Source organism: Mytilus californianus, unplaced genomic scaffold (assembly GCF_021869535.1).
Source record: "Mytilus californianus isolate M0D057914Y unplaced genomic scaffold, xbMytCali1.0.p SCAF_7, whole genome shotgun sequence".
NCBI classification, from domain to species: Eukaryota; Metazoa; Mollusca; class Bivalvia; order Mytilida; family Mytilidae; genus Mytilus; species Mytilus californianus.
In genome coordinates, this window is record NW_026262723.1 from 107,061,030 (window position 1) to 107,072,536 (window position 11,507).

Genomic DNA, 11,507 nt, shown 5'->3' on the forward strand with positions numbered 1-11,507 from the left:
AACGCTTTAAAGATAAAAAGAGAAATTTCTTCGAAGATATCTAGATTTTACCTCTAATCTACTGGTACAATCAGGAGATTTTTTATATTACGTCAAGTGATTTTTATTCATTACTTCTTGGTGGAAACAGCGTAGAACGTAACATAACATTATTTTAAAAGAAATAATGTCATTGAATACAGCACATGCCCATGGAGGCGTTTTGATATATGCTGGCGAACGGTAAATTGACTAATCGTTAATAAAAATGGAAGATCAATCATAAAAAATCCAGATTTTTTTAAAAACCAACAGCCCAAAGTCGGCAAAATTATCAATAATCATACGTCAAAGACATTCTACATCATGACAGACACAAATATACACATATGTTTATATGTCTCTCATCATGATCAGAAAGAAAAACGGCAAATTACAAAAACAGACCACTAAACATTGCATTGATTGAGTAACACAAACCCTAACCAAAATTTTTTGACGTCTTGGACATTCATATATACTATAGGGACTTGTCTACCAGAACTGTTATTGTCTTTATATCTATACTACTAAAATAACGAGGTCCAATTTGTTAGTCGGCATGACGTAAAAAAGACTTATCAAAGAATTCAACTTGATATACAATGGCTTTGTATTAGTTGTTTGAAGAGGTCAAACACGGCAGGTGTCAGGTAGATTAATTAACCTGTCATGTCGGACACTCTGTAGACCACCACACATCGGCCATGTCTCTCAGTATGTCCTTACAAGTACTGTATAACTAATATAGGACAATGGTGTTGATTAAAAATTACACCATTCCAGGCCTTTTTGTTTTCCACATGATTAATATTACATGTAACAATAATTGGTTCCAGGTCGAATCAGATACTGATACCATAAGTACAAGTCATATGTAGTTTCTGATTGTATAGTACATGTAAGAAAACCAGGACTGATTCAAAAAGAAATATTTTGAAAGCAGAGAAAGCACCCTATAATCAGCATGTCAGACTTTATCAGATGACAATAAGAATACTAAAAATCCAGGCTACAAATATGGCGTAGGTACTTTAACTCAGTCACGGACACGAAATGTTGCGGGTGTGTTCTAGTATTTAGAAAAAAAATACAAGACCTCTACTCATAAATGATATACTTGAGAGAAAAAAATTTGAACCCCTATACTCTCCAGTCAGATATGTAGCCCCATTATCATATATTTGCATTTCTGAAAAAAATATATACCCCCTACTACATGTACAAATGTGTACAAGGACGTACATTACATGTATAAGGGTAGTTATGATATTGTAAACAATGAGTACCAATCAACCTTTTCTGTGATGTGCATTCTCTGCTCTATTTTAATTTTTGTTAATTAGAAGGCAAATAGTTAAAGTGATTCAAATCTTCAATGTCCAAAAAGGAAAACAATTATAAAATTTGTAATATCCTTTCAAATATATCTTATAGGTTTGTTAAAAAGCGTACAATTTTCAATTATAGTGAGGGTGGACAGGGGTAAGGGAACATGGAATTGAGGAGGCCGGAAGCAGAAGTCAGGGGAAGGATGCAGGAGTCAGGGGTGGGAACTGGGGGAAGAGGGGAGTAAAACAGGGATATTCTAGTTATTTTTTTTTTTTTACCTATTTTCGTCTCGGAGTAACATGAGTAAGGGGAAGGAAAGGAGTAGGAGAGAGGGAATAGGGAGTAAGGTGGAGGGAAGTGGGAGTTGTGGGGGTCCTTGATGTATAAGCCTGTTATTGTCTATTCATGCAATTCTATTCAACACTGTCACAAAGACAGGAAACTGATAATATATTATTGGATAATTGGAATTGGGATTGGGGCTTTTTAAACTTGTTTGAAGTGTTCATCTATGAACAGTTTGTGGACAACCCGCCAAATGGGGAACTATTCCCTGAATGAGTAACAATCCCTCAATTGAGTAATCATTTGATAGCGCTAAAAATAATTATTGTTTACATTGCAGGATTTTACTATATTGTGATGGAGTAGAGATGGGATTTGATGGCGTCAATCTGCCACATTTTAAAGGCAACAAAAAAGGAACACTTTATTTAACTACTCATAGAGTAAGTAACATTTGAAATAAGACTGAAGAGTCAGTTTAAAGTGTTTATTACTCCTAAAAAAAGGTATTGGTACTGTAAATTCAGAAATTATTGCGTGCATTTATTATTGCGATTTTTGAAGAATGGACAAGAATACGAAATTGATTATTGCGATTTTAGGAATATCAAAATGCAGATGTATGATTAAGATATCAAAATGCGAGTTCTTATTATTGCATTATTCGCATTAATAAAAACCTGGCATTAATTTCTGAATTTACAGTATTTATTATTTGTATATGTACTTACATTTTTTTAAGCATTTTTTGTTAGCCAAGTTAGATGGTAATTGTCACGACAATAAGATATTAAAAGTTTGACTCAGATATTGCATCGAATTAAATTCATAAGAACTTCATTTTTTTTTTACTGTTCAGCAATTGAAATAAGCACTATTATTATAACCATTGTTTGATCTCCAATTATTCTACTTCTAAAAAAATAGCATTTATGGTAAGGGATTTATCACTGGAATTGATAGACTCTCGATAGTAATCCTTGTGCATGTCCATGTTTCTCTTCTGGACTTGAACTCCACATTGAATTAACTGATAACAATAAGGTTTTATAGTCAGGCTATCTGGACCATGTTAAGTATTTCTTGTTTTCTGGTTTGGTGTTGGTGATTTGTGTGGTCTGTTCACTTTGTTATACTCTCTAATACTTTTGGTAATTCCTGTTATCCTTTTAGAGTATTATTACATCAGTAAATTACTTTTCAAACAATCAAATCCTGATTTAGGCCATTTAAAAATGTTTATAGCTTAAGTTTTAGGTTTGTTTTTTACGATTTTAGGTGATATTTAACAACAATAGTTCATCAGACATGTTGAAATCCTTCAGTATACCATTTATGTGTATGAGGGAGGTGGAGTTAGAACAACCTATATTTGGGGCCAATTATATAAAAGGCAAAGTAAATGCAGAGCAGGGAGGTAGGTATCAAAATAATGTACAGTTTCAAAGGTTAAATGGTTATTCAAATGATTCATTTATGTATTGGAAGTATGAAAATAAGGAATTGTAAGGTAACCTTTTCTTATTAAACTTACAAAAAAAACTAAGTTAAAGTTTCACAGAGATTCTTTTAAGATATTGTTTTGATCCCAGAAGCATTCATTTCTGGTAAGAGACTTCCAAAATGTGATAATGATATGTCACAAAATTAATTTAGACTTTTTTACTTTTATAAACCATAAATCAAAGTGAATGTAACCATGCTTGCTTGAAATAAAAAAAAAAAAACCAATTCAACATTTTTTAAATACTTTATTTTCTATAGGTAATTGGGAAGGTCAAGCAAAGATCAAGTTATGGTTCAACCATGGAGGTGCAATTGAATTTGGACAAGCTATGTTGAAAGCTGGACAATTAGGTAAGATAGTGATCAATGTGATTCAAAGGGAGATAAATATTATTGTGCTTTAAATTTGAGACAACCTGTATAGGTTACAAGAGCGCAATTATTTGTTTACTTTTTACCGGCAAGTTTTTTACCCCAAGATGGTACTCAGAATAGAATCCTGTATGGCTTCTGATTGGATTATACAGGATTGGAATCACTTTTAATCGAAAGCTTATCCAATTAGGTTTAAAAATTCCAGAAAATCAAATTCACATTTTACAAAGTATAGAAAATATCTTCCATTTCTGCAAGTCAGGGCCATTAAAAATATGCCTTTTTCATTAAGCGAAAAAAATAGACGATTTTTTTCAACTGCATTTTGAGTCAATTTTTGCCGCATGACCATATATATTTTTTTGGTTGTTATGCAACACTGGCATTTCTAGTAACAGGAACTGCTACTTGTTTTTATCTAGTTTGTGTAGTCTTCGAGAAATAAAATACGGAACACCACTGGTATCCTATGGAAAATGCATTACGAATAATTGCGCTCTTGTAACCTATAGAGTACAAGCTGTGTGAAGGGTAGGGCAGTTCTGTTTGTCAAAGGGAGATAAATATTATTGTGCTTAAGAGTTGAGACAACCTGTATAGAGTACAAGCTGTGTGAAGGGTAGGGCAGTTCTGTTTGTCAAAGGGAGATAAATATTATTGTGCTTAAGAGTTGAGACAACCTGTATAGAGTACAAGCTGTGTGAAGGGTAGGGTAGTTCTGTTTGTCAAAGGGAGATTAATATTATTGTGCTTAAGAGTTGAGACAACCTGTATATAGTACAAGTTGTGTGAAGTCTTCAAGGCTAGGGCAGTTCTGTTTGTCAAAGGGAGATAAAAATTATTGTGCTTAAGAGTTGAGACAACCTGTATGAGTACAAGCTGTGTGAAGGCTATAATGCCTAACAAGATTTTGTGAGGTAGATGAAATTGACCTTAAAACGTCGTATTGAATTTTGATGTCCAAAAAAAGGCAGATCGGACATATTTTGACTTTATTTACTGACTACTTTTGTTTGGGATTAACTGAATTTTTTTTTTTTTGTTAAGATAAACAATAATTTTACCTGGGGTAGCCGTGCGTAAAATGTATTTCGGCATTTCTTATCGAAAAATGACTTGTGTTATGGAATAAAGCATCTGATTTGTAAACTTTCTCTTTTTACTCTGGAATAGGCTATTAAAAAATAATTTATCTACTCTATATATGGAAAATTTTGTGAAAATATAAGAAGTGGCAATTCTTACCTTTCATACCTTTAGTTTCATTGATAAAAAAATAATATGGACTTGTCCAGTGTTCAGTTTGTAGATCATTTAAGTTACTGTACACATTCATGCATGTTCTGATTTAATCAATACACGTGTATGAAAAAAATGAACAGTTTGAAGGTAAACTATTAATAACTTAATCCAATCAAATTGCGTAAGATTCAATAACAATGACCGGTCCACATTATAATAAGTAATAGGGGTAAACTTGGTAGGGAGAAAATGACAGATATTTTAAGTTCAATTTTTTTAATAACGAATACAAATTTGTCAACCAAAAGTTTTGCTATAATTTCAAAAACATGTCGGTCTGTATTGGTATAGTTTTCGGAACTTTCATTTGCGTATTTAAGGCAATAGAAACATTGGGCTTCAAAAGTCTACATACTTATTGACTTTTTACAGAAAATACGCCCTTTTAATACATTTAATGTTTCACAAATAATACATGGATACAAAATAAAATCATTTCTTAAAACACTGCAAAAAAATAATTCTGATTGGTATAGTGGTATTGTCATATTAAAAGTGCATTGAAATAAAAAAAAAACGTATAGCAAACATCAAATTCCCTCACAAAAAGTTATCATGCACTATAGGGCAGTTCTGTTTGTCAAAGGGAGATAAATATTATTGTGCATAAGAGTTGAGACAACCTGTATCTAGTACAAGCTGTGTGAAGGCTAGGGCAGTTCTGTTTGTCAAAGGGAGATAAATGGGTATAATGCTGCTGAGCTAGGACAAACTGTGTGGAGGCTGGGGCCAATAGTCCTAGGTGAAGGACAGGTCAGTTCTCAATCTGTACGTCAAAGGGAGATAAATGTGTATTGTGGTGTTATGTGATGCTAATAAAAGATTGGAATTTGAAATGAAAAACAAAGAACAGCAAATACATTTTTAAATGCTTCATTAAATAATCCTGAGAAACAACCAAGTTGCTTATATCTACATCATTTGGATTCTGGTGGAAAGTTGTCTCATTGATAATTAAACAACATCTTCTTAATTTATAACTATAAAATTTAACAAAATTATTTTTTTCAGCATCAAGGAATAGAGTACAACAACCTCCACCATATATGCCACCCCAGGGCAATTTTTACCAAGCCCCACCACCATCTTATTCACCCCCACAGACAGGATATTATGATTGGGTGCCCTATCAGACATTCCCATCAGCTCCACCACGTAAGTATATAGATTTCTGACTACTACAGCTGTACTACTTCTTGACCTTCACAGGAAGCAAATTTTTGTTGAATGCTGCACCATCTGTTTTCTTCAGCCTAAAATGAAAAGTATACAATGGTGCGTTACTGTATCCCTGCTTTATGACATATGGTCCATAATTCTTCATAGATCTGATTCTTCGATATGACCAATGGCAACAACAGATGATTTTTGCAGTTCTGTTACTGCAATCATTCATCATATAAATAAAAGTAAATGTTTTGTTAAAGGCAATGAGACAGCAAATTATTTCCTATGATACGAGAAAATTATATGTAAAATATAGCTCTAACTTTGTATGTGAATAATGTGACATGGGATAAATATCAATGAAGCAGCAACTGACATAAAACAACATTTACAGATCGCCCATATAGTCTTCAGTGAGTAGACAAGAGCAAATCCACAGATATGGCAAGCTCTAAACTGTCATGTCCAGATTATTTGTGAAAGAATTCAAAAGAGAACCAAATATGTGAACTTGCAATGTTTCAGTGCACTTTTAAGATCCCTATCTATTAACATGAGGGTTAATTTTAGCAGTATTTCCACCTTGCCATTTTATCAGTATTTCTACCTTGCCATTTTATCTCAATCAGCAGAAGAACAAATGGTGGGTAAAATGTAGGATAAATTTCTTCACCATAGAATATGCTAGCTTGTTTTAGATGAAGTGAAAAGTTGAAAAGACAAGCATCTACAAAATGCTACACGGATAAAACCTTAGATCTTGCAGTACAAACTCAATAAAAAACTGGTTATAAACTCAGGTGTTCTGGAAGTGTTAGCAATTCTTGCTTCACTAGTGACACTGTGGCACCCATGTGTAACTTCATATTAAAATCTGTTACATGTAAGTTCTAGTCAGTGATAAAGCTTCTTGCCATCAATGAATAAAAACAATGTAATATTCACAGTATAATGAACCACAATATTTTAGTATGTGCAGTGCAGTTTACATAGTGTTCAGTGTGAAATTGGAGGTTCTTGCCATTCCAGGGCTGCTGAATTAATCATGTTTTATACCGGTAGTGATTCTTCTGTTTTTTGTGTGATGTTTCTGTACTGTGGTTTCTTATTTTTCTTGTTTCCATGACGTCTGTAGTGCTTCAACTTACAGTATTGCACTCTTGGTGTCTTCTTACATTTTAGTGAAAGAAATAAATATTTGATCTAGTACTGTAAGGGCATATTATGAACCCTTTGAATATGTAGTGTTTGTTCCAGGCAAGGTTTATAACAGAAAACAATAGACAACTTTCGAGTTCGATGCATTTCCGTCAAAAACTCTGGTTTTAGTGAACATCATTCGTGCGTTTAGGGGCATCGTCACTTCCGTTCCAATGTTGAGCAAGTGGTTGGAAAACTATAATGCTATATTGCACGAATTATTCGGCAAATTAAATTCTCATAATAAACAATCAGCACTACTGTCATTAGGGAATTGTGATTAAGTACTTACAAAACAAACATTATTTCTAGTTTATCCTGCACAATGACGATCACTAAGACGCTTGATGAACGTTAACAGTGCAGGGATACAGGCGATCCCCTCCATCTAGTAAATGACGTCATAAATGCACGCATAATTGACGAGTTTTTTCCGGTGAAGGATGAACTCGAAAGTGGTCTATTCCATTTCAATTGTATTAAAAGAATATTCAAGTATGATTATATTTCAGCGGAGTATGTGTATATGACTGAAGCTCCCCCACCATATCCTGGTGTAGACCCAAGTGCACCACCACCACAACCACAGCAAGCCAATGGATATGGTTCAGGTATTTATAATTTACTAAGTCTAATACTGTAGTTCTCATGCTGCTTTGAGTATGGGTAACATTAGCTATGATGATGTTCTTTTATTATAATGGTCAATGTTATAATTGACCTTTGAGTAGTGAACATGATGTTTACACTCTTTATTATTATAACTAGCCTGTCAGCACATAGGTTGTAAGGTCCAACCTTCCTTGTTTGACTCCTATCTTTATTGACTAGGAATGCCAGTATTCCTGCCAAAGATTGGTGGTTATCTTTGGGTCTTTAGCTTCTTCTACCAATAAAAACTGGCTGCCATGATATAGCTAAGCTTGCTTGAAGTAGTGTTCAACACCGACAATCAATCAATCTTATTATTTGGATAAATTTACCAGTATGTAACTTTTTTGGTCAAATTATATTATAGATTATAGGGATACAGAATACCTTTTTAGCTCACTGGGGCCCAAAGGGCCCCATGTGAGCTTATGCCATCACTTGGCGTCCGTCGTCGTCTGTCGTCGTAAACTATTTCAAAAATCTTCTCCTCTAAAACTACTGGGCCAAATACCTTCAAACTTAAATAAATGTTCCTTAGGGTATCTAGTTTATAAATTGTATCCGAAGTTTTGATCCATCGACAAACATGGCCGCCATGGCTAAAAATAGAAGATAGGGGTCAAATGCAGTTTTTGGCTTTGTCTCAAAAACTAAAGCTTTTAGAGCAAATCTGACATGGGGTAAAATTGTTCAATTGGTGAAGATCTATCAGCTCTGAAATTTTCAGACGAATCAAACAACCCATTGTTGGGTTGCTGCCACCGAATTGGTAGTTTTAACAAAATTTTGCATTTTTTTGTTATTATTTTGAATATTATTATAGATATATATAAACTGTAAGCAGCAATAATGTTCAGCAAAGTAAGATCTACAAAAAAGTTAATATGACCATAATTGTCAATTGACCCCTTAAGGATTTATTGCCCTTTAAAGACAATTTTACACAATTTGTTCATCAAGTTTGCTAACATTTAAAAATCTTCTCCTCTGAAACTACTGGGCCAATTACCTTCAAACTTTAACTAAATGTTCCTTAGGGTATTTAGTTTATAAATAGTTTCCGAAGTTTTGATCCATCGACAAACATGGCCGCCATGGCTAAAAAAAGAACATAGGGGTCAAATGCAGTTTTTGGCTTATATCTCAAAAACTAAAGCTTTTAGAGCAAATCTGACATGGGGGGGAAATTGTTCAATTGGTCAAGATCTATCAGCTCTGAAATTTTCAGACGAATCAAACAACCCATTGTTGGGTTGCTGCCACCGATTTGGTAGTTTTAACAAAATTTTGCATTTTTTTATTATTTTGAATATTATTATAGATATATATAAACTGTAAGCAGCAATAATGTTCAGCAAAGTAAGATCTACAAAAAAGTTAATATGACCATAATTGTCAATTGACCCCTTAAGGAGTTATTGCCCTTTAAAGACAATTTTACACAATTTGTTCATCAAGTTTGCTAACATTTAAAATTCTTCTCCTCTGAAATACAGGTGAGCGATTCAGGCTCTTGATAGCCTCTTGTTTTTATTTGGAAGAAATAGGATAATCTGAATTAATTTATTGTAGTAAATAAACCTTTTATTATGTTTTCAGCCACTGGCCTTCTTCAGTTTTCTGTTATCTTTCTTACTTGTATGGTAGACAAGCCACTTTTCCCAAAGCATTTAGATGTTATACATATAAGTAAAATAGATAAACATTTTTGCATGTATATTTCACAATATATGTGGCAATTTTTAAGAATCATCAGTACCATTTTTCACCTTTTACTTGAAACTAGATTGAAATGTTTTATGTAATATTTTACAGCAAAGAACAGACTTTATTCCTTCCCCAGTAAGTTATGTTCATCTGGACTATTCCAGATCAATATAACTTACTTGGGAATGAATAAATAAGGAGAGGGATAAAAGGCCAAAAATTACAAGTTATGCTCATAGAATGTCTAGCTATACATTTTATGACACATACTTATGTATCATGCAATTAATAACTTTTATTTTACATATTTAACAGATGAGAAAGCCAGAGAGGCAGCTGCCAGTGCATATTATAATCCCAGTGCACCGCATAATGTACACATGGTAACAACGCCCTCGTGTCCACCATCTTATGATGATGCCACCAAGAAATATAATTGATATTCACTTCAACATACTCTTATTTACATACTATAAGTTTACATTCTTCTAAAATGGAACAAAATAAATAATTTTGAACTGTCAAACTTGGTATCAAAATGATTTTAGTAATTCTATTAAAATGTATGACAGGTAGAAAAGAGAACTTTTTATTGGCTTTTTATTCATTTGATTCATTTAAAATTACTGAAGTAATGAATTATAGATGGTGGGGGTATGGAAATACATAAATTCTTCTGTTTCCTTTCTTTTTGTTTTCCTGTGAATTGCAATTGACAGAAAAACGAAAAATTGATGAATAGATGAGTTGATTGTTACTTTTTTTATCAAAATTTTGTAAACCATTAAGTATTTCTGTTTTATATGAAGAGCTTGACATTTGACACAATACAACTTCAGTTCATTATTTACTCCATGTTGTTTCACCATAAAATATTGTAAGTGTATTTATACAGTATAACTTGTGTAGTCCTCTCCTCATCTGTCTAAATCTCTGCAACCAAATTTCCAAGCATGGATAGAGAAATATGTGATATTAATATAATTGTAATGCATTTATAGTCAATTTTTTGGGATGTGATTGTATGGAACATACTTTTGGAAAGGACTTTTCTGTTATGAATTTACTTGTTGATTTATTAGTCTGGATGGTAATTTATTTGTTATAGATATGATATTGTTGTTAAGGTTATTGTCTATAGTTTTGTGTATATTCATTTACATACAGCAAATGCATTTTTCATTCACTTGTTACATTTTTACTGAAATTGGATGATATTGTATTATGTCTTCATTTCTATTTTACCATTGTAGACATTTGATGTACGATTAGCTTTGATATCTAAACTTATCTCAGTATTACAGTAAAAACATATATTTTCAATTTTTACATCCAATGTTTAAACTATTCAAATATCATCAAAATACCAGTCTTAACCGTTTAGTGATGTAACATATTTTCAAACTTGGATAGCTAAGATCAATCAAACATAAAAAAGATAAAACAATAACTTATATTGATTTGGAAACATTAATTTCTATAGACAGGTTTTTCTTCTTAGTTTATCCTTTAAACTAAATGTTTATGGACGTTTTTGATGTTACAGACATCTATTGAAGAGTGAAAATTATTTGTAACTTTATTCTGTGTAATGTAAATCATGCATAATAAAGATATAAAACAAAAGTTTTGATTATTTTTCCTATCATTTAAATTTTATTAAATTATAATTAGATTCATGACAAAACCCCTGTTCCAAAAGAGTTTGCAGCATTTATAGATGCAAAAAGATGATTATTTTCATGCTTGCTTAACATCCAGCGGCAAATATTTCATTCATAATCAGGAATAGAACAAATCAACAATAAATTGAATGTTGATAAGTTTGGGTCTGAATTATTGAGATCTGGTCAGGTCAGACATACACGCTTGATAAAAGAAGTTAGGACCACATCCTTTTGAAATTTTCATCAAGGGCTACTGGAAAAATTACTGTGCCAAGAAACAGGACACTCTGCATGGCC

General features: G+C 32.6%; 1 protein-coding gene across 1 annotated transcript; it reads left to right on the forward strand.

The window, feature by feature from the left end:
- Positions 1–58: 58 nt before the first annotated feature.
- Positions 59–11,169, forward strand: LOC127708272 (WW domain-binding protein 2-like). Its single transcript, XM_052213117.1, has 7 exons — positions 59–222; positions 1,976–2,078; positions 2,914–3,052; positions 3,400–3,492; positions 5,830–5,973; positions 7,698–7,796; positions 9,859–11,169. The coding sequence occupies exons 1-7, from the start codon at positions 167–169 to the stop codon at positions 9,981–9,983; spliced, it is 759 nt and encodes a 252-aa protein (XP_052069077.1). The 5' UTR covers positions 59–166; the 3' UTR covers positions 9,984–11,169.
- The last annotated feature ends 338 nt before the right edge of the window (positions 11,170–11,507 follow it).

What these genes read in the sequence shown, in the direction of transcription:
- LOC127708272 (XM_052213117.1), top strand. Translation starts at nt 167, where the DNA reads ATGTCATTGAATACAGCACATGCCCATGGAGGCGTTTTGATATATGCT. An exon ending in AGTAAATGCAGAGCAGGGAG is followed by an intron (nt 3,053 to 3,399) that starts GTAGGTATCAAA and finishes TATTTTCTATAG; the next exon opens with GTAATTGGGAAGGTCAAGCA. An exon ending in GTTGAAAGCTGGACAATTAG is followed by an intron (nt 3,493 to 5,829) that starts GTAAGATAGTGA and finishes TATTTTTTTCAG; the next exon opens with CATCAAGGAATAGAGTACAA.